The 23655-nt window shown below is 35.3% G+C and overlaps 2 protein-coding genes and 11 non-coding genes across 13 annotated transcripts; 10 read left to right on the forward strand and 3 right to left on the reverse strand.

Annotated features, from left to right (window-relative positions):
- Nucleotides 1-511: 511 nt before the first annotated feature.
- Nucleotides 512-6813, reverse strand: geko (olfaction protein geko). Its single transcript, XM_011648010.3, has 4 exons — nucleotides 6694-6813; nucleotides 6102-6444; nucleotides 4871-5003; nucleotides 512-956 (listed from the first exon to the last, which is right to left on the reverse strand). Exons 2-4 carry the CDS (start codon nucleotides 6304-6306, stop codon nucleotides 782-784), a joined length of 513 nt encoding a protein of 170 aa, XP_011646312.1. The 5' UTR covers nucleotides 6307-6444; nucleotides 6694-6813; the 3' UTR covers nucleotides 512-781.
- Nucleotides 6814-6961: 148 nt separating this feature from the next.
- Nucleotides 6962-20310, reverse strand: LOC105432970 (uncharacterized). The gene is made up of 10 exons (XM_011648004.3): nucleotides 12421-20310; nucleotides 12249-12338; nucleotides 12032-12094; nucleotides 11838-11903; nucleotides 11727-11768; nucleotides 11585-11656; nucleotides 11388-11509; nucleotides 10790-10974; nucleotides 7594-10395; nucleotides 6962-7306 (listed from the first exon to the last, which is right to left on the reverse strand). Exons 1-9 carry the CDS (start codon nucleotides 12502-12504, stop codon nucleotides 10199-10201), a joined length of 921 nt encoding a protein of 306 aa, XP_011646306.2. The 5' UTR covers nucleotides 12505-20310; the 3' UTR covers nucleotides 6962-7306; nucleotides 7594-10198.
- TRNAQ-CUG (transfer RNA glutamine (anticodon UUG)) lies at nucleotides 19162-19233 on the forward strand. Its single transcript has one exon. It is a non-coding gene; the product is annotated as a tRNA-Gln (tRNA).
- TRNAQ-UUG (transfer RNA glutamine (anticodon UUG)) lies at nucleotides 19310-19381 on the forward strand. Its single transcript has one exon. It is a non-coding gene; the product is annotated as a tRNA-Gln (tRNA).
- On the forward strand, nucleotides 19461-19532 carry TRNAQ-CUG (transfer RNA glutamine (anticodon CUG)). Its single transcript has one exon. It is a non-coding gene; the product is annotated as a tRNA-Gln (tRNA).
- On the forward strand, nucleotides 19612-19683 carry TRNAQ-UUG (transfer RNA glutamine (anticodon UUG)). The gene has a single exon. It is a non-coding gene; the product is annotated as a tRNA-Gln (tRNA).
- On the forward strand, nucleotides 19763-19834 carry TRNAQ-UUG (transfer RNA glutamine (anticodon UUG)). The gene has a single exon. It is a non-coding gene; the product is annotated as a tRNA-Gln (tRNA).
- TRNAQ-CUG (transfer RNA glutamine (anticodon CUG)) lies at nucleotides 19914-19985 on the forward strand. Its single transcript has one exon. It is a non-coding gene; the product is annotated as a tRNA-Gln (tRNA).
- Nucleotides 20065-20136, forward strand: TRNAQ-UUG (transfer RNA glutamine (anticodon UUG)). The gene has a single exon. It is a non-coding gene; the product is annotated as a tRNA-Gln (tRNA).
- On the forward strand, nucleotides 20216-20287 carry TRNAQ-UUG (transfer RNA glutamine (anticodon UUG)). The gene has a single exon. It is a non-coding gene; the product is annotated as a tRNA-Gln (tRNA).
- Nucleotides 20311-20366: 56 nt separating the features above from the next.
- On the forward strand, nucleotides 20367-20438 carry TRNAQ-UUG (transfer RNA glutamine (anticodon UUG)). The gene has a single exon. It is a non-coding gene; the product is annotated as a tRNA-Gln (tRNA).
- Nucleotides 20439-22046: 1608 nt separating this feature from the next.
- Nucleotides 22047-22118, forward strand: TRNAQ-CUG (transfer RNA glutamine (anticodon CUG)). The gene has a single exon. It is a non-coding gene; the product is annotated as a tRNA-Gln (tRNA).
- Nucleotides 22119-22500: 382 nt separating this feature from the next.
- TRNAY-GUA (transfer RNA tyrosine (anticodon GUA)) lies at nucleotides 22501-22590 on the reverse strand. Its single transcript is given in 2 exon segments — nucleotides 22501-22536; nucleotides 22554-22590. It is a non-coding gene; the product is annotated as a tRNA-Tyr (tRNA).
- Nucleotides 22591-23655: the final 1065 nt, after the last annotated feature.

Consider the following 23655-nt stretch of genomic DNA (forward strand, 5'->3'; position numbering starts at 1 on the left):
AAATAGATTAATATTTGAAATCAAATTGTAGGGGACAGGCATATCTTATAATAAGAAAAAAAAAACGCTTAGTGTTTTTACAATTTATATAATTTTGTCATTTCTTGTTGTACAAAACACGATAATATATACATCATAATTATACAAAGTTATAAAAATAAGCAATATAAAAATAAGCAATATAAAAATAATCTTACATAAAATTTTTGAAATATAAAATCTGAAAGTACATTTTATAAAGCCATATTACATAAAAAAATAAGTAAAAAAATATATATAAGCGATATATATATATATATATATATATATATATATATGTGAATTAACAAATAAATAATAATATTGAGCATGAAAATGCACACATGTCATTTTTTAATTCATAAGTAAACAGTAGATTACATCTTTACTACTTATAAAGTCTGATAAGTTTTTGGCAGACTCTGACTTGAAGAAATCCTATGTCAATAATATTAACTCAAATATATCTTTCTAGTTTCAATAATCTAGAATTTCAAATCAAGAATTAAAATTTTTATTTTACTTAAATAAAATTTCAAACAATATTTACAAAACAAATTGTCATTTTTTTTCTCGCAGTAATTGATATCCTCATCATCGGAAGCTTGCGCATTGTTTGTTGCATCGCCAAAAATGCGATTTATTATTGCGCAGATTGAATTCCTACGATGTTAATAATCTTGCAAACGCGAACAAAAGAAAAGCGTCCACAGTATCACAGATTCAACAATCGTCGATTCCGATAGTCGCAGTGATTTATGGCTCATCGGCGTAATCGGACCTTCTTCATCATGTTCAGAACGCTGATGCCCGGCAACGGACAGGTAGGATAAAAGTTATGACAACCTTGACCTTCTATGCCAGATATTAATTGGCCCATGTGAGCTGCAAAGTGGTATCTCGACGGCACTTCCGCCATCGTACTTAGACTCGTATCCCTGAAAATAAAAATAGAATCTTTATTAGGGTTAACAAATTTCTTGTCGCGAGACACAACTTGTTAATGTTGCATTGTTATAATAATTACTATCATAAAATCGACCTTTCACATATCAGTCAGTTACGATTTACATCAAGATATTCTTGTATTATATGATATATTTTCTCATATTGTTCTTTATTGAGAGATGTATAAATGGCACGGTGTATAATAAACTACGTTTTATAAAATAAATGAAAATACGTTTAATAAATAAATGAAAATATCGTCGTGGTGAAAATATCTTCCAAGTCTGACAAAGTGCTGCAAAACCGAGTTGAATGTCGAAACAGTTGAACCATGTTAAACTGGTTACCAGCATGATATATAAGAAACAGCACAAGGCGACTCGCCTTTTACTTTCGATATCGACATCAGCCGGTAAATGTATCCGTGTACAGTCCGGTTACACCCGATAAAAACCAGAATGTACTTGAATCCTTTCTCTCCTTCGTTATACCTGCATTTGCATTTCCAGACAAACCGAGGGGGAACGAAAATAAAATAATGTCAAATAATGTCTCTTTTAAAACATCATAAATTCAAAATCATCACCCACGTTAATATTCCGCTTTAAACAGGTAATACTTCGATTTCTCTCGCGCGTTTCCTCTTTTTAAATGAAAGACTAATTTAGAAACGTTTGTAGAGAAAGTGTTATTGAAATAAACTATTACCGCAGAATACAAATCGGCAAGACAAATCGCTTTCTTCCGGATTTCTTCCCCTGAGAATTCTCACATTTGCTGTTTTGCAAATCTATCTTCTTGAGTTTCCATCGGAGATTCCAAAATTGATTTTTTGCTAACGATTTTTCTCAAAAATCATTCGAATCGCGTCAAAAGCGAAATGTACTTTGCCGAATATCTCTAAGAAATCGTTTGACCTGTCAGAAGAGTAAAAGAGCAGCAGTTTCGTTACGCATGGCTCTCCCGCGGAAAACGTCTTTCTCCTTCGGGAAAGGAAGAGGAAGCCGTTCCCCCCTTTACGATTCCGCATCTTGGCTCCGAAGGGGCCGCCAGAATATAACGAATAAACGCAAAACGGCTTTTTAGCCTCTCCATCTTGATCGATTTAACCCGGAGCGATTCGCGCCGATAAAAATCGAGCTCCGAAATGCGTCAGGACGGACTGGCGTTTACGCAGGCATAAAAGTAAATATAAAGCTCGGATCCTTCCGGGACATTAACCGCGGCGCAAGGATTCTCATTCCTAGGGCGATTCTCTCTCTCTCTCTCTCTCGCTTTCAGACAATGCTCACTTTCGCGCCGAGAAGAGACGATGAAGAGACGCGCGAAAGATAACGCGCGCGCTGCATTTGCTCTACCTACGACTTCTAATTATACTTAAAGTTATAGTCCCGGAAACTTTCCAGAAAGTTTTAATACAAAAGCTAATATTTTCCACAATCGTCTCCCTCCTAACTTTTTATTTTATAGACGCCTCCGCCTCCCGTCTTTAATAAAGACTGCGGAATTTTTATCTCGTTGCAATTACACGTGTAACGTTTTAACGAGTATGCAATGTGGCGTGAAGAAATATTGTGTATTTAAACGAAAAACAAGAACGCACCGTACGTCGGGACAATGCCGTCGTTTTGGTTCATTATACTTTCTAATGGAAGTCGCTTTTCTGCGTCGATTCATTTTACTGTTCGTCGACGTCGTTTTCGTTTAACACGCGGGCGGAAGTAAACGCCCGTAATAAATACGAGACTTTTATTCGAGCTCGTCGCTTCAGGGATAAACTATTTTAAAATCCACACACTTGCGACGTATTGTACAAACGCTTTTTAAATTTTTACGTTTCTTTATTAGCATACTATATAATAATTATTTACTTTATTCGTTTATTATTTAAATTATCATCTCGTATAACGAACGGGAACGGGAAATGATAATAAAATTACGTTTCAATTTCTAATCGTTAACATAATAAGCGAAAAGTTAAGAAGATGCTAATGAGACCTACTATTTTCTGGGAGAAAAAAAATTGTCAATAGAAACGTACGTAATATTAATTTGTTTGTTTCTTAAAAAGAGTGGAAAAAGTATATAAAGCGAAAAGTATACAGGGCATACGCTTTGCTCATGAATAATACGGAGGAATTCACGTTTATTTTGAAAAAACAGAAACGGACACTTCACTTTGCGACGAATGTAAAACGATCGAACGTTCATTTAACTGTTTTTAGCGACGCGTAAGTGTAAGTTAATTATCGAAGTTGGAACTAATTCACTGCTTTCTATCACCTCTCTTTGCCGATCACAAAGAAACGTTAGTAGGAAGCTGAAGTTCCAGGGAAGCCAAACGGCAGATGCCGACTGTCGTGCCGCAGAGAAAGTACATGGATTGGATAACCCAATGTGAAAAGGAAAGTGCTCGTCGGATAGTTACGGTGAGGTACAGAAAGAGGCACATTTTTGGACAAGACTTACATAAGAGACAGCGAACTTTCACGGCGACTATCAAACAGTTAAGACACTTTCCAAAACGTGCGCGATGCAATCCTTATTTCACGATCTTACACACTGATTTGTATGGATTATGATTTTGTAACTAATAAAGTACTCTAGGTGATGATAAATTGAGTAATCGTCGTCAGCAATATTATATATAAATTTAACTTGCATATTTGTCGATAGAACAATTACATAGGCGTTTTTTGCAAAGTAATTGTAAAATAGAATATTTCGTCTTTCAAAATAACTTGAGTCGCGAATAGTGAATTATAAATACTTTTAATTAATATTTTTAACTATTTAATTAATTAATAATTTTAACTAATAATTAATTTTTTAAGGAAGTCTCCTTCTTCCTTGTTTTTCGCACACGCTCACATTCTCAAATTTAATCAAAATTCTCGCACATAGCAGGGATCAAATGTCTCGCGAATGTATAATTAATACATTCACGTTATAAACTTTCCTGCATCGATGTTGACCGCGACGGAATATTCCATGCTGGACAAATTATGAGGATTTAAAAGCGCTCCGCGTACGCGCGGATGCTGCATTTCCCGATTTTCCCGCAGAGTTTTCCGTTTTAATGTAACGTTGCTTTTAATCAGAACGTAAAACGGCACAAATTCGCGATATAATTCTTTACATTATCCGCATAACGCGGATCTGACCGCATTTTACCTCCGATCGTAAACGAAAATTGCGAAATACGCGTGGCGCGCACACCACGTGCATTTGTCCTGGCGTGCAATTTTCCCGGCGACCGAGAGTTTTTCGTTGGACGTTTCCGCGGTTCGCCCGCGCCATCGTTTCCCAAAACATTCCGTATAATTGAGACGCACGTATGGTATTATTATTATTATTATTAGCTTTCAGCTTCGGTGAAAATTGCAAAATCGCCATTAGCCGACACGCCGTTCGGCAACAACCTATATACCTTTAGATGAGAAACATCGCCGTTTACTAACTTTGGAAAATTCCTCGCAGTTTTCCCCATGCTGCTTGCGTGACCCGAGAGAAATACATACATTTCCGTTGCGCTAATCTTTGCAAGTAACGCTTGCGTTTCAGGGTCGACGGACCCTGAGTCGTTCAGCCGCAATGCCGAATCGAAAGTTGTGAAAGTAAGGACACTGGGTGCAAGAGCCGCGATGATGAAAGTAGATTCTCACCTTGCTATACCGAATAAATTGAGTAGCGCACACCACTAACCGCCGATCATTCCAGGTTCCCCCCTCCCCCCCCCCCCCGGAATGACTCCGGTAAAAATCAGATGTCTTTACAACTTAATTTGATTTATTATTTCATATAATATATTTAAAATGAATTAAACTAAGCCACTTTCTCTTCTTGACGATACAAATAGCAAAAATGGACGTAAATAGAACGTAAAAGTAAGTACCTTACGTACCTTATAAGATTCAAAAGAGATCGCTCCATTTCACTTAGTTGATCTTGGTGAATAGACTTGGTGAGTTCGCATATTAGCTTCGGCAAGCAAGCACTCTTGATAGTCGCCATCATCTTCGCACGGCGTAAGGCAACTGCACAAAATTGAAGTCGTATTGTCATTTGTACATCTCAATTGGCACATGCACATGCAGTATCATTCTGAGTGATGGGAAGATTTATGGATCACACATTATTCCGAATGACCACGCGTCTTCGTGTGAATGACCAATTTTGCTTAATCGTGACGACAAGTGACAACAGCCCAGATCTCACGCGCGTTGAAAAAATTTCTAAGGATCTAGGACGTGACGAAGACACTTTTACTTTCAGAAACAAAAGTATTCTTATTATGTTCCAGATCTTTAGAAACTTTATTCACGCAGTTTAAACGCATTAAAAACGTTAGCTATCCTATTTTTGTTATGTCATTATATTTCCTGTTATTATTGTACTAATAACATTATATCTATTGTCTTTTTTTTATTTTTCTGGCACTAAGAAATAATGTTATATTAATTCACTATTAAATGATATTTGAATAATGAAACCGTATTTTTTTATATATCCAAAAAATATGTTTTTTATTAACATGAAATGTTTTATTAATTAATAATGTAATAGACATACAGCACATTAATATATAGTACATTGTCCGTTAATTAATTCATTTAAGAAACACTGTATAAATTCAGGACTGAGACTCATTTTACCATATTCTATTTTCCAACAACATTTTCTCGACCATGAACATGATTATGGTCATATTCGATAAATACACGAGACATATATTTTGAGTGTGGAAGATCTCGACAATGTTGTCAAATAATTAAAACGTACGAGCGTGCGGCTAATTAGTCAATTCACAGAGTAGCAATTAGCTTCACGCGAACCAAACAAGCATAGCTGGACATATAATAGTGTAGCGACACACGTGCGATTCTTGCATACATTGAATACATTTTTATGCAATGGTAAAGAAAGAAAGAAATTTTTCTGAGCAATTTGTACGCAAGGGTATCTTGCACAAGCTATAAAACTACAAAACTTGTATTGGATATCATCATATTGCTGCTGAAAGAAACGTGATTTCACATTGCAGAGAGAAGAATGCGTTTTCGAATCATTCATTTCGTAACACATTTCTAACGAAATTTCACATTACGACGTGTACCTTTTACACATATTCTTACCGTTATTTTTATCGACGTCTTTCTTCGAGAGAACAGGTATCTTATCGTGAGGCCCTTTGAGCTGAGCCTCAGACTCTTTCGCACCATCCGTTATGTTCCTCTCTGTCGCATTACCGAAAATTGTGGAAACCAACGCGCTATAATCGCCAGCGAAAATCAGAAACATTCCCAAAAATATTACCAAGCGCACAGTACTGGTGTCCATGTTGATCTTTTTCAATAAGACGAATATTGAACTAAGAATAATCCGCTAATTTATTGTCCACTCTTTGACAATCTTATCAGACACAAGACTGACTGACTGAGAAATAAAGTGAATGAATTCACAGAAGTGGAGAATTATCTGAAAAAAAAGGTACGAAACATCGAAACGGACTTTTAATTAAGGGAAATTGATTTGAAATACATTTGAATGAAATTTGATTTTGTTTACATTTAAAAAAAAATATATATATATATATAAATCAAATGAGAGTGATATGACAATTATACCACGAAAACCTATTGATTATTTGTTCCACATTTATTATTCGTTGTGCGTTATCGTTAGAGAGAACACGATATCCGTTACAGAACCTGCAGAATTACATACATCTAACTACGTAAATGTGCAAATGTCGATTCGCGGCGATGACTCCGCCGCTCACGTATTATTACGTAAACGCGCATTCGACCGCGCTCCGCGAATCCTCCAGAAGCGGTAAGTTCGCCTTAACCTGAATTCTTAAAGGCATGCAATTCCTTACGTGTGATCCGTCCAAATAAATACCTGTCCCTGGATCGCGATCAATGCGTTTGACTGACCATCGGCCTGCGGGATCAGGCTTCTCTCTCTTTCTCTCTTTCTCTCTCTCTCTCTCTCTCTCTCTCTCTCTCTCTCTCTCTCTCTCTCGCTACTGTCCCTCGACTCGAAGGAGAGGCGAAGACTCTCACTCTCCGTTAACTTCCACTTTCTTCAAGATCCGTTACGGCAATAAAGTTAAATCCTCTTACGATGTCCGTCTTACTTTCATCCGAAGCGACAAAGCCCGTTCTCGAGAATCGCGCTTCGAGCGCGACGTCGACAACTTCTTTCGTATCGTCGAATGCACTCCTGGCGCACTGGTAGTCACGGAAACGACCGGCGAAATCGTAATGGGAACTCTCCTTCCACTCCCTTGTCTCGGGAAACACGACGCGAGCGACGCGAGATCTCCTCCAGCGAGCTGTAACACCCGTCGTCGTGAGCGAGAGCGGCGCCGGAACTCACTTCCGAAGTGACTCGCATTTGCAAACGACGTCGCCGATTATTATAATTCGCGAGCACGGCGAAGTGTTCCCCGCACACCCCCACCCACCCACACACACACACACAAACACACACACACACACACACACACACACACACACACACACACACACCTCGCTGACACGAACGGCGCGACTCGCCCGTTAAATCGTGCATCGACACGCGCGCAAATTTCGGAAAACAATTAACGTAGAGGAAACGTACGATCAATCCCCGAACGTCGACGTCGGAAATCACGTGCGCGTATCAACTCGCGCGCTAAATCAAATCACGCGTAAATCGAAATCCGCGGCTCGTAACTCAGCATCGCGCTCCGGCTTCTGCGCGATTGTATATGTTGCGCGGCTGCAACAAATTTCTCTGTCTCTCTATTACATACGGGTCGAAAGGGGGGATGAAAAATATCCGGATGAAGTATCGAAGAATGTCAAATATGTCACTGTGTCACCGGAAGACGTCTGCGCTCGAACGAGCTCACAATTCCAACGTTCCGTAAAAATCGAGAGAATGTTCCATGAGCAAATACGTAATACTAGAAGTCGTTTCTATTGTTGAACGCGCACTGTGGAATGACGAGCTTGCACGGTGCTCACCTTCGAAGAGAAATACGGGCAACGCCACTGCGGTCCGTCGAAGTCGCGGAATGACTGTGAATGACTTGAAACCACAGGCGGCGAACCTAACGAGTCGTCAGTGAAAGTTGGCCGATCGCTCGCAAGTCCAGAGTTTCGATGGCTGGCAGTTCTGCGGTTCGCACAAGGCGGACTGCATGCGAAAATGCCTTGCATTTAATACCGATGATAATTATTTTCATCATCAGTATCGCATTGTTATTTTTCATAGTTTCTTGATATCGGGAAAATTATACGACAAATACGAAAGAAAGAGACATCTTGTGGACAAATAAATCTTTTCAGACGAGTTAAAATTATTTATAAATATTCGATAAGGAGAAAAATTTTATTACATCATTTTAATCAAAACATCATTTTAAAAATATGTGCGGAATAATAAAATAATTATATGATGTGCATTCGATCAAATCAGTGAAATTTAATTTTTTTTTATTAATTTTACAAACGGAAAACGCGATCGTATTCTTTCTACTGAACTTTTGATAAACACAAAATGGTGTCTCGTGATATTCGTGCTTATGAGAATGATATCGTGTGAAAATACTTGGGAAAAATAAGCGGATTCGAGCAAACGGACAAGCGGAGCAGAAAGATAATAATGTCAATGGATAATTAAGTGGAGCGGATTGTTACATTGAAAGATTGGCATATGTAGCAAGAGCTTTCCAATTGTGTGCCGATCTTAATATGCGTAGACTGATTGAATACTTTCGTATCCTTTCAAATGAAAGCGTACGATAGTAGCTTAGCAAATAGACAAGTAATAATTTGAAGGCTATTTTGTAACTTTCCTGACACACTTTATTGTTCTTATATTTTTCATAGTTTTCCAAATCTTCGTATATTACATTATTATATCAGATGTCACATAATACAAAATATACAATTTTAATTTTTTTAAATTGTTAGTAAAAAAATTTTTTAAAGTGTTAAATAATTTATAATATACAGAAAATAGCAATGTACATACATTTTTTTATCACTTTAAAAATAAAATAATCGTCTTAAATAGTTCTAATACAAAAAAAGTAACGACGCAAATAATTTTCAACAATTTAATCTCACTATAAAACTCACTTTCAGGCTGTAAATTATATAATAAGCACTTTAACACGCAATGTTATTGCTACACTGCCTTGTGTATTGAATATAAACGTACAATTCTCTTTTCCGCTATAAATTTTGTACTATTTTTGTTTATTATTATTAAGAAACATACAGTACAATACAGTCAATAAAATTAGTTGAATTAATGAATCGTATACACTTTATCTGCATGAAAAAAAGCATGATAACATAACAAAAGAAGTTAAAATTAACTTTTTGATTTAACTTTTTGACACGTAGACAGATACAGGAACAAAAATAATGTGCATAAATGAGTTATCGCTATATTTTACTGCTTTTAAAACACACTACCTTGCTCTTATTCATGAAACCATATGTCACGTTTGTTTATTGACATATTCTATTATTCTACAATGTATGTGTGCACATATATTTCTTTTAATCAATGTTAATGTTATTTTTTAATCAGATCGTTTCTATCAATGTCGTAAATTTTTATTACACACACATGTACACACGCATGTACATACACAAACGCAACTACACATTTAAAAGTGATTTATTCAATTTAGAGCATAAATCAGAGCATAAATTATACATAAGAGACATTTTTTTTAACAAACGTTTTGTATATAAAAGAACATTCAAAAAAGAAGAAAGTTATAAACGTTTTTTAAATTTATTTAAATACCTTATACCTCGATTCATATTTTTGCTGTGAATAATTTATTAATTGCAGTTAAAAAAATGTTTATAAAATATAATTCAGGAAAGAACATAATAAAATACAAATATATAATCACACAAATTTTTTGTTCGTGACATTTTACCTTAAATTTAATTTGGAAGTTGATATAAAAAAATTAAAATATAAGAAGTACGATTATATATTTATTATTATATATATATATATTATTATATATTTATTATGTGTCCATTATAATTTTGTTTGTATAATTTTTATAACCAAGTTAATGTACTATGTTACAAAAAAGTAGAAATTAACATATTAAAATTATATTATCTGTGAGACAATTTTATTAATGACATTTTACATACAAAGCAAAATAAATATTAAATTTATCTTTGAATTTATCCAAATATCTTTACGAATATCCACGAAGAAAGATGGTAGCTAGTCCTAATAGTGATCTAGTGAAAGGTGTAACATTCTTTAAGGAATCCATGTGAATTTTGCGCATGTTATAATAAGACGGTTGTCGTGAGCGCATCTTGAATAGCCATTTAGAGTGCCTTTTTCGATCGCCATCATGATTGTTATACCGTAAAGAAATTTTATTGGCTGTAACATAGAATATTATTAAATTAAAATCCAACTTAAAAATATATTTTAAGAATATCCATAAATCTTACAATGCAGTGAAAAAAGAGAAGTTAAAAGAATCAAATTCTATGAAAATGTAAAATTTTGCATAGAATGATTGACATAAAAGAAATTGATAATTAAACGAGTTTCATTCAGTTCACACGTGACGAACAGGTTGTATTAAAATTATTGCGAATGTGTGCTATCCGATTTCGTACTATTTTGAATTTCATGAACCAACATATACATATATATTTTGCATACTTCTCTGCGCTCATAATTTTTTGTACGTAAAAAAATCACTCAGATTTATTCGTCGATCTAAAGATTAACTGTTGATTATAAAGATTATTATAGTGTAAAATCTTACGATATTGATTGATAGATTCTGAGGAAGCTTCCGCAGAGGCGCTGTTATTTGAATCCGACTTTTGGCGGTGGAGTTGCAGGTGCAGCTGCAGACGACGGTCGTCCAGGCGGTCGACTGACAAAGATCCCGTATTTCCGAGGCGGAGGTTCCGGTGGTGCGGACGGTGGAAATGACGGTTCGAGAATCTTAAAGTCATATTTCATACAGATACAATTAGTTATTCTTTCAATTAATCTTAATTAAGACTAAAATCTTAATGTCCACATGAAAATATTCGTTTTTAAAAACTTAACGATAATAAATTGCAATTGAAGTCGAATATAATTTAATAAGATTTAGTTAGATGAAACTGTCGAATAAATGATCATATAGAATATAAATGAATATTTTTATATTATGAATATAAATATTTATATTATTATATCATGAATATTATTATGAATATTTTAGATTTAAAAGAATTGTTTGAAAGAATTCTTTTTCATAATTTCGTTCATAATATTGTATTTATTGATTGATAAATTAATTGATAATGTAAAAAATTTTAAATTTCTAGTTAAATATTTTCTTTTTTTAAATGAAATGCTTTATTATTCACCTTGAATTTCTGGAACGAATTCGTGGCTCCTTCAAATTCTTTTGAACAATTACCTTCGAGGGTTGCGATAGTACCGGCTGAGCATGTAAGTAATTTTTCTGAGTGTTTGTACTAAAAACCATCTACGATTTAATAACAATTACTGAAGCTGATAAAAAGAAATAACTGTTTAATAAACATCAAGAGACGACCATTACTTTTTCAATGATTTTCTCCAATCCAGTAATTTTATTGGATGTCGTGATTAATTCTGTGCTAAGTCTATGCATCTGAATAATAAATTTAATGTTTACGAAACAAATATTCTAAGTTTTAACAATGTAAATAATTCTAACTTACTTCATCTTCTAAATGTTTTGCAGTTATGTTTTGCGCATCTGTCTATAAAATAAATAATCGTTAGTTTCACATATAAAAAAGACAATATATCATTAAAACAATGGTGCTAACCGTTTTTACAATTACTTCCTCGAATTCCGCCTTCTTGTTTTTCAACAATATCAATCTGTCCAATTTCTAAAAATAGTTCTTGATAAAAAATGTATATAAATATACTAAAAAAAAATATTGATACTATTACATAAAAGATGGAAGATGATTTTGAATGAGTATGTAAATATTATGAGCAAAAAAATTAAACTTACTGTTTTATTCTCTATGATTGTCGTTGACATCTCCCGATTTGATTTTTCAATTCGTTTTATTATCTTGAAAACAATTGTATTGAAAATTAAAATTAAAAGTATTAAAATTAGTTTGATAAATATTAATCACAATATATAGTTAATATAAAAAATAAATTTTATATAAAATATATTTTTTTTCTTGCTTTTATAATCGTAATTTATATAAGTTACTTACATTATTAGCATACCATAGCGCTACGTAAAACAAAATGTACATCAAAATACAGACATACAAATTATCCAAAATATATAATCGTATAAATGACTGCAAATGAGAATAACAATAAAGAGATGTAGAAGTAATCGTAATTAATTGGAAATTATTTGGCTTCAATTAAGGAGGTTACCTGACGATCATAAATATCAACGAGTTTCAAAATCGGATGGGATCTCGACAGTTGAGAGAAATAGCATGGTCTCTGCGAAAACATCTTCAAGAGCGCAATCCATTAGCAAAGTAAAGAGTTACGAAAATCAGGAAAACTCGAATATATTGACAAGCATGGAAATCGAGCTACGTATTTCTGCGATAAAACGTGGAACGAGAATTTCCAGACGATTTGACAGCATTGTGTGAACGTGTCCCTTTAGCCACTATCCACTCGTGAAAAACGGAATATCGAAAAATTGTGCTGAACTTCATATAACAAAACGATAAACAAAAGTTCAGTCATATAAATACTCTTGAATAAGAAGATCGCACAAATTTTTGAGAGTTACTAGAAAAATTAAAATTTTAAAAATATTTCTTATAAAACGTTTCTCTGTTGAAATGTTGAATGATCTGACACTTTGCATTTAAAGGCCCTCAAATTACGATGTTTTATGCATTTGGTATCGTAGCTTCTGAAGAGCTTTCTTATCTTAGGATATTATCTCCCCTGCGTGAATTCATATAATAACACCTCGCGGGATCGTGATAATGTAATCTCCTTCATATAAACATAATTAAGGCGCGAAAGTGCGTGTTGAAGCAGGTGACTTCATACAGCGATGGCCGCGTTTATCGATTGCAGAGAGGTTACGACACGAGTGATACGGATAATTTCCACGATAAGAGAGAAAGCGTAATTTCGATAAGTGAGTAGGAAGCGCGACAGCGCAGAGAACGCATAGGAGTCGTAATTATCCTTATCATTGTTATAATCCGCTATTATTATAAGTGTTACATTCTCGAACTGTCTCTAATGCTTATCGTACTTAAATACTTATAACGGCTTAAAATGCGATCTATAATCTTTCTCATTTTTGTACAACGCAACTCACAATCCCTGTTTACGAGAGCCTTAATTATTACGCAAGCAGTTTCGCTTTTCGACGACGAGCTTTATAATTTTACGAACCGAAATTTCAAACGTCAGCAGTGTCAGCACTGCCACGTCGTGATCATTAAAATGTACTATTCCGCGGCCTCGACTCGGCAAGGGATCGCAGAGATAATGGCACAGGTTTAAATCCAACTTTACGTTACGCAGGCACTTTCGTCATATCGGGCCTGATACCAGACGACGAAAATTTAACGCGCATTTAACGGAAACTTAAATAAAGCCGCGAGTAACGATAGTAACTAGTAACTATCGAGAAGCGGCAAGAATCAAAGTCGAGGAGAAAAGAAAATCTAAACTACTGTTGAACAAACACTCGTCGTTGAAAGTCGCGTTCGTCGGGTTTGCCTCAAGTGCTCCCTCCCATCCTGTTCTCAGCTCAAAGCAAATTATGAACTAATCCACGAGGGATCGTTTGCTTTTTGCATCAAGCACCGAGTCGGCTCCATCGACGTCCTCCGATTAAATACACAAGGATTATCACATAAAAGGCCGCCCGGCATGCAGCGACAAACCGCACCTAACCGTTACCTAAGCGCGCGCGCAACACACACACACACACACACACACACACACACACACACACATGCGCGCGCGCGTGTCAGTGTGACGTATGCCCGAATATGTACACAGTCGATGATATGTTCGAGCGTCGGCAGGCCCTAGCTGGGGCGAGACTGGGCCACTTGTCGTTTCTCATGACGCCTCGCGGGCAGGGTTGACTAACTAAATATCGAAGTTAGCTGGGTCCCGAGGCCAGGGTTAAACGGAGCTTAAAAAGCCTCGTGCGCGGGACGCGGGATGACGGTGGATGTCGGGTGTGAGCGCGCCGAGAGATGCCGAATCAACTGCGAAAACACTTGAGATCACTTAGAGGAATCTCCGCGACGCGTTTTGCCGTTCTGTCGTAACGCGCGACGTCCACAATTCCACTCTCGCCGAACCGTCACCCTCCCGGGTATGTTTATGTAAAACAGTAGCCGATAAACGCGGCGACACCCTCGAGGTGGAAGCGCGATAGAACCACTTGACGCGTCAAAAACGTCAGTTACACATCGGGGGCGGTGCTGCCGCGCAGAGTACAGCTGGATGGTAGCTTCGGGTGTGCTTTTGTCAGAAAGAAAAGACGGGATTGAGAAGCGACCTGGAATATCCAGAATAGAAATGGAGAGCCCGCCGCGAAAGGGTCGTTATTATTTTGCGAGGGGAAATCAGTTTGTTCAGGAATTTAAATCGTTAAATAAACGCGATATTGGCAGTATATGATTTCGAAATATGTATTTGAAATACTCATTTTCGAGACGGCTCATGTAATTGTAATCCATGTCTTAAAATTATAACGTCGTTATTATTTTCTTCTTTATAAACACCTTTCATGAGAATATAATCAAAGTAAAGGTCAGCCGCGTGATTCGCAAGGACATTCATTTATCTTCCTTATCCAAAATCCCCCAAATTCAACCCAAGCTTCAACCGTGAATTCCGCACGAAGGACGAACGACCACGATCGCCCTTCACGAGCGAGTTATCGTACGATCGGCGTAAGCGCCAAAGATAAAGGCGGGCGAGCCTTTACGGGGGAGGAAAATTGGTCGGCCACCTAGAGCAGGATATCGCCGGAGGATCGTGGATCCTGGCCGGGGGGGGGGGGGGGGAGGAGGAGCTCACCCTCTCTTGTGTGTGAACTACTACAGCGGAGACACGCCGTTTTCGGGGCGACAGCATCGGGACATAATCGATTTGCCGTGAGCTCATCCGTAATTCGCTCCCCGCAGTCAACGCGACGAGAAAGTCTCAGCGGCAAAGGCGCCACCCGACCGAGAAATTACTCATCGTTCTGATTGAGGTTAATTAATTAGATAATTAAGTCTACCCCTGCCCACGACCCCGGCGCCGAGGGGACGAAACGCGGCAGGGTACGCGACGCGAACGCGAGCGACGAGGAAACGTCTCGCTTCTGTCCCCCAGGAGAAGGCGCTCGATCGCAGATCCTCGTCGTTATAAAAATGCTCCCTTGTTATTATCGATCCTACATCCGCTTCTCTTATCTCATTAACCGTCTTTTCCCAAATGCTCCGCTCGTATTCCATCACGGATTCTAAAGCTTTGATTCCCCGTTTTCATGTAAGAAATTTGCGTCAGGGTATCACATTCAATTGGACGTTCACACTTGTCGTTTCTCACTTGTCGATGTAGAAATTATCAAAAACAAACGATATACCAAAAATACAATGGCATTTGATCCTGATCATTAAATTATATTCTAATGAGTGCAATTATAGTCAAGCTTGTCAATTGAACGAAGACCGCATGTAATGGATGTTGTTCCTCATAGCATTTGCTCTTTGTCATTTTTAGCAAATGAAAATCTGTATGATAAAAAAAGAATAGATTTTCCATTATGACTATCCTTCTCGGATTAGAATTAAATTAGAAACGCGACAAAAATAGAGAGAGAGAGAGAGAGAGAGAGAGAGAGAGAGAGAGAGAGAGAGAGATGCGAAAACATCGGTTTTCCTTTGCATGAATGCATCGTCGTGCAGAGTCTACAAAAATTCTATTACAAAAACGTGATAAAAATTTCACAGTAACTTCACGTACAAAGTAAGCACTTTTTCAAACTTAGCTCCGAGTCGCGTACATCCGCGCAATTTTCTATTCTTTCGCTCACCGCGATAAAACCGCTGCCGAAGTAAGCCAGCTTACGTTTCATCGTACACGTAGGGCATCAGAGCCGAGGATTGGGGGGGAGTTTAAAGCGAATCTCTGAAAACCCCACACGTTCGATAAATTTTCATGTCATCTTTCTATCTGACGGTATTTCACGAGCAACGCCATCCAGGGGGTTGGCTCGACCGCGTATGAAAGAACTCTTTACACGTGACACTTAACGAGAATCTCATAATCTTGCGGAGATGTGGCTCTCTCTCTCTCTCTCTCTCTCTCTCTCTCTCTCTCTCTTCCTCTCCTTCTCCTTCTCGCTCCCTTTTTCTCTCTCCCCCTTCACTGCTTCCCTGACACCCTGAAAATCCCTTTGAAGATCTACCCATTGACGCTCGCGGTTTAATATTCCGTCACGGATATTAATGCTCTCCTAGCAACGTCTCCTCGTAAATCAGCAAAGCCCCCATGCTGATGCACTTTTCGCTACCGTTTTCCGGCGTCTACCGTCGACCTCGCCGCGGTTTCAGTTCTGCTTTCACTTATACCACGGCATACCTCGCCTCGTTCGTGAGATCCATACGAGGACAGTCGCGTTGATTGAGGATAATGCGAGATACCAATTACTCGTTCGTGTGGAGAATTCATTAGTGTGAGGAAGAGAGAACGTAACGACGACAGAGCGTCTCTCGAGCTATAGTCTTTTGTACGACGAAATGCATTTTCTGTTACCGAGCACTTGTATCATTGTACTTTAATGTTATTCCACATGCACGAAACAACACGAGACATCAAATATCTCATCAAACATCTTTGACTTCATTCTAATAGACTCGTGGAAAATTGCTTTAATAGATAAAAGAAACCGATAAATACATATATATATATATATATATATATATATATAAAGTAACGTAAGAATGTGAGTTTGTGTGACTTTTAATGAATTTTTTAATAAATTTTTCGGTCTGATATCATAAAAATATCAAAATTCATTGAAACAAATATTTTTAATGAGAATAAGAAATGATAATTCTCTCCGCAAACTTAATAAGAAGAATACAATTGTTAAAATACAATTACAACATATAGAAACCATATATATATATATATATGTGTGTGTGTGTGTGTGTGTGTGTGTGTGTGCGTATTCTTAGAATGATCTTCAAATAATGTTTAGAGTTTCAAAGTATGACGTTTGTTATCCATTTTCAAGAGTATATTACTGTCTAAATTTATCACGGTTTCGTGCACCGAAAAATATTCCGCTTCAGCTTTCTTCGATTTTGCCCGCTTTACGAGAGAAGGATGTTCCCTTCGAGTCCTGGCGTTCCACCGAGCGTGAAATAAGTGTACACACGAAGTCCTCCCGCGCCGGTGCGAAGGGGCGCGAGGCTTTCCATGGCGGTCGCGACAATAAAGCGAATTTGCACAGGGTAAGAGAAACCAAGGGAAGTACCTCGCGTTCCTACCTACGGAAACACGGACTCCCGTGTTTCTTTCCTTCAATCGAATGGGGGATTTAGAAAAAAAAAAAAAAAAAAAGAGAGAGAATCCCTTACGCACGAGCTGTTATAAAACCATAAAGATGTAATCGTAACACAGAGTCCTGGTATCCCCGGAGAATTATTGCACTCGCCGAACAAACGTGGCGAGAGAGTAAAGTTGGTTGAAAGATAGAATGGAAGATAAATAAATCGAGCATCCCGCTTGTATTAGATTAGTGGTGAAGAAGTAGATCGACTCGATTCTTTTCTGATTTTTCTTCTTAAAAAAAAAAAAAAGAGCCATTTTTTTATCATAAAAGTAAATTTATTTTAAAATTTACAGCTTATACAATATCATAATTGATTTACACATTGCAGTTTTAAATCAATTTTTAGCGTAATTATTTTACATTGTTAAATTAAAGAAGACTCGGTTATATTTTTCAATAGGACCTAGATTTTAATAACTTAGATCTATAATTATATAGTTTGTTAATATAAATATTAAAGATCAAATGAAGTTACATGATTCCTGTTCATTGTGATCGCGTCGTTGGAACTAAAAAAAAAAAAAAAAAAAACGGATGTGCAGGATTTGAGAATCACATCGTATGGTCATTCTGAATCATCCCCGAAATCGGATCTAAAAGTGATTTCACAATGGCACTTGCTTGCTCGGCTGTCATCCCGCACCTACCGTGGATCCACTGTACGTAACACCATGCTGTGCTTATAGTACCCCCGATTGTCCCGCACGCAAGTGTCACGGGTATCCTGTCAGTCAAGGATCAGCGAACCGTAAGGAGGAGCATTGTACGGAAAGTATAACAGAAATGGAATCTCGGGGGTGTTGCCGAATTCCGGTTCGCGCGCGCGTCAGAGGGGAAGGTGGGTCAGGGGAAGGTCGCCGTATCGTGTACACGCGCGCGTGGATTGTGTAGGGTAGTCCTGATTGGACGTCACTCGTGAACACGTCAAATCGAAGAATATGCTGTGACTTGAAATTAATTTGAGTGGTTTCCGCTGAAGGACGTCGGCCAAAGGGCCGCACGCGTGCGTTCCTGATTAATTGTTTTCCTCCGATCACGAACTGCGAAACCCTCGTGGAGAATTGGATCACTCCTAGTAAAGTATGTTTCAAAGATATCTCAGCTGTAGCAAAGAGATGAGCTTGAAAATATAAATAAGATAATCTTATATTTGAAATGTTTATATTAACGGTTCTCATAACTTATATATTCAAATCTCTTTAAAAATTATTTTTCACAATTACAATATAATACATGATAATAAAACTGATGATAATATTATCGATCGAAAAATATTTCATCGTATAATCGTTTAATTCTGAATCTAGTTCTGACTCTAATCTGATTCAAATCTCATCAATCTTTTACTTCTATATCACAATTAAGACATTTTAGCAAATAACAAAAATATTCAATAATTAGTCAATGATAAAGGAATAAATATAAGATTCCATGGTATAATGATTAGCACTCTGGACTTTGAATCCGAGTTCAAATCTCTATGGAACCTTCATTTTATGAAATTATTATTGCAAAAATAACAATAAATTTACCACATTATGATATGTAAATGAATAATAAATAGAGGTTCCATGGTGTAATGGTCAGCACTCTGGACTCTGAATCCAGCGATCCGAGTTCAAATCTCGGTGGAACCTTCATTTTTGCATAAAATTATTGCAAAAATAATGACAAATTTACGACTTTACAATATGCAAATGAGCATTAAACAGAGGTTCCATGGTGTAATGGTCAGCACTCTGGACTTTGAATCCAGCGATCCGAGTTCAAATCTCGGTGGAACCTTCATTTTTGCATAAAATTATTATTGCAAAAATAATGACAAATTTACGACTTTACAATATGCAAATGAGCATTAAACAGAGGTTCCATGGTGTAATGGTCAGCACTCTGGACTCTGAATCCAGCGACCCGAGTTCAAATCTCGGTGGAACCTTCATTTTTGCATAAAATTATTATTGCAAAAATAATGATAAATTTATGACTTTACAATATGCAAATGAGCATTAAACAGAGGTTCCATGGTGTAATGGTCAGCACTCTGGACTTTGAATCCAGCGATCCGAGTTCAAATCTCGGTGGAACCTTCATTTTTGCATAAAATTATTATTGCAAAAATAATGATAAATTTATGACTTTACAATATGCAAATGAGCATCAAACAGGGGTTCCATGGTGTAATGGTCAGCACTCTGGACTTTGAATCCAGCGATCCGAGTTCAAATCTGGGTGGAACCTTTATTTTTGCATGAAATTATTATTGCAAAAATAATAATAAATTTACCACTTTACAATATGAAAATGAGCATTAAACAGAGGTTCCATGGTGTAATGGTCAGCACTCTGGACTCTGAATCCAGCGATCCGAGTTCAAATCTCGGTGGAACCTTCATTTTTGCATAAAATTATTATTGCAAAAATAATGATAAATTTACGACTTTATAATATGCAAATGAGCATCAAACAGAGGTTCCATGGTGTAATGGTTAGCACTCTGGACTTTGAATCCAGCGATCCGAGTTCAAATCTCGGTGGAACCTTCATTTTTGCATGAAATTATTATTGCAAAAATAATAATAAATTTACCACTTTACAATATGCAAATGAGCATCAAACAGAGGTTCCATGGTGTAATGGTCAGCACTCTGGACTTTGAATCCAGCGATCCGAGTTCAAATCTCGGTGGAACCTTCATTTTTGCATGAAATTATTATTGCAAAAATAATAATAAATTTACCACTTTATAATATGCAAATGAGCAACAAACAAAGGTTCCATGGTGTAATGGTTAGCACTCTGGACTTTGAATCCAGCGATCCGAGTTCAAATCTCGGTGGAACCTTTATTTTTGCACAGAATTATTATTACAATAAATGACAATTATAAATTTACAATTCTATATTATGCAAATAATATAGAATTATAAATTTAAAATTCTATATGCATTGTTAAACTTCGTAGTGTAAGCAAAACTGGAGTTTGTTCTCACAATTCAAGCATTAAGACTTCTCAGATAATTAATTGTTTCGCGCGATTAACTGTATTAAAATAATAGAGAGAGAAAATTTTCTTGTATATTTCCATTTCTAAAGCAATCTTATATACTTATAGGGAATAGATTGATGAGAGGTGTCAGACAGAGCCAGAAGGAAATATGCTTGTTTCGCTCAATGTATCTTTATTTCCATATAATTACACATCTGTACGCGTCAGTATCCGTTGATCGAATTGCTCATCGTTCTTTCGAATCAGCTCTCTTTCCTATGCCCTTCTCCTTTGAGATTCTTTGTAACGTATCCGAATCATTCGAGATTATTCTTAATAATAAATCTTAACAATATCTTAAGAACAAATATCGCTTCGAAAGAGAACTTGTTTGTTATTATTGTTGTCTATTGTCTCGGGTCATTAAACGTTTCAAATGTTTTTCAACGCACAGAAATTATAACAGCTATATATTATAACAGCTTGACAATCGATCGCGAAATATAATTATCGTTTCGAGCAGAACTAAAAAAGATTATTGTCATAAGAAATAAATTTATTCTCGATCTGATCGAATGTCAATGCATGCAACGCCGTTCGCATTCGCATGTATTTAGTCTGGTAGATTATTCGGCGAATATTGCCGAATGAAAAAACATGTGGCCGTGAGAGTCGTGACGATATAATCGCCACTTACTATATTTATTTATTTGTAAATGATTATAAATACACATAAATGGTTATAAATACACATATGCTGCGTCACAGTCTATTTGCTTTAACAGTGAGATAAGTATAAGTTTCATCATGATGTAAGTTTATTTTAAATATAAGCCAAAGTATTTTATCTCTACATATACTTCATTTTAATTATTTTATTATTAAAAAAATATTATTAAAGAGTAATATGTAGTAATGACAGAAACTTTTTCTTAATTAATAATTATTTTTATTTATTCTCTTATAATAAAACATATTAAAAAACGTATTAACGTATTAAAAACGTATTAAAATTTCGTAATATTAGCAAAATTACTTTGTTCGTTTTGAATTAGATTGTTTTTTTTCTTTGTCACAAATATATATAATTTAAATAAAATAGAAAAAGTACACACACACACACACACACACACACACACACACACACACACACACACACACACACACACACACACATACATATATATATATATATATATATCACAGAAGTACCTATGATATTTTGCAAAAAAAATTTCTTTTGTTTCTTTTATAATAAAGAAAATACAATGACAATACTTATTCCTTGTGCTAACAAGAGGGTATCTTCCAATGATCAATGTTCTGAACTTTGAATCCAGCAATTCAACCTTAAATTTCAATGAAATCTTAGAGATTTATGTGTTAAATTGATGAAATCTTTATTACATTCTCAAATATAATAAGAATTAAGGTGGGAACAATAACAAAAGTTTATATAACAATAGGTTCCATGGTGTAATGGTTAGCACTCTGGACTCTGAATCCAGCGATCCGAGTTCAAATCTCGGTGGAACCTTATACTTTTGCAACAAATATTTATTTCCATCTATTGGAAATAAATAGCAATATAATTTTTTTTCAATTATTTCAGTAAATCTTTTAGGCAACCAATTTATTAAGAGCACACTATTAAAAGATGTATTTTAATGTTTTTTTTTTAAATGTTCAAAATTAGAATATTAAAAATAATAATTACATTAATTATTTAATTATACATTACATTTTAATTGTATACAGAGATATTAATGTAGCTTACATACATATATTAATTATTTACTGGAATATTTCTTTTTTTATTATACATATATTAATATTTTTAACTTTAAAACAATAAGTAATCTATGCTGATAAATAAAAAAATAAAAATTTTATAAAATAAAAATACAAAAACAAAAAATTCCTTCGAGCCGGATTCGAACCAGCGACCTATGGATGTCTGCAACGGATCCTACTACAGTCCACCGCTCTACCAACTGAGCTATCGAAGGCTTGAGGAACTATGTGCTCAAATCGATACTTCTCATATCGTCATTTTTATTTATATATATACATATAAGATATAAATATAAATTACCATTTATCTAAACGCAAAATAATTATTGAATAATTAAAAAATAACTCTAACTAGTAAATTAATACTTCTGCATTTCCGATATAATATTTCGATATAACATAGATAATAAACATAGATAACATAGATAACATAGATAATAAAATATTGGTAAGATATATATTACGAAAATAATAAAAAGTTATTATATAAAATTTATCTAATAATAATCTTCTTCAACTAATAATAACATTTAATTTTAAAATTGTATTAATCATAATATTTTTAATAATACAATAGACAATAAAAATATATAAAAATGCTATATAATAATACTTTAATGTTTGTTGTTCTTTATCGATCAATTTTTGTTAAATAAGTTATATAAAGAATGAAAAAGAAAGATAAAGAAAATGAGAAAACAGTAATTCAAAACATTTGTAGATAATACTTCTTCGTATCATCTCATTTTGCAAATTTCAATACTTGATCTGACGTGTCATCATGTTGTGATACAGTTATCAGTTATTTATAATGCAGCTTTCATTTTGAGAGGTAACAGAATCAAGAATTATATGAAGTATTTACTCAGAAAATATCTTTCTAACTTTTATATTTGGAAAAGAGCGTTTCACAAACCTGTCTTACTTGTAAATACTGTCGAGATATATTATTATTTTAAGATAAAGAGAATAAAAATATTTTTTACATTATAATCATAGTTCAGAGAGAGAGAGAGAAAAAAAAGAGAGGAAAAAAATATGTCTTGATATTAAAAATCCATATGATAAGTAGATTCAAGCAATCATATGAATAGCTAAAAATATTTTAAGCAAAATTTCGGTAGTACTTACAGCAAAAGAAAGAAAAAATAAAATTAAATTTTGCATTACGTTTAAACAATTGTTTAAATGAAGCACGTGCTTTCAGGTGTTTTTTCCTTTTCGTTTGGAATACACTGCCTCCAGAGGTTCTTATATGTACCTCATCGTGCATGCCAATC

The sequence above is a fragment of the Pogonomyrmex barbatus genome, unplaced genomic scaffold (assembly GCF_055798465.1).
Source record: "Pogonomyrmex barbatus isolate J1 unplaced genomic scaffold, ASM5579846v1 scaffold4, whole genome shotgun sequence".
In the NCBI taxonomy this organism is placed as follows: domain Eukaryota; kingdom Metazoa; phylum Arthropoda; class Insecta; order Hymenoptera; family Formicidae; genus Pogonomyrmex; species Pogonomyrmex barbatus.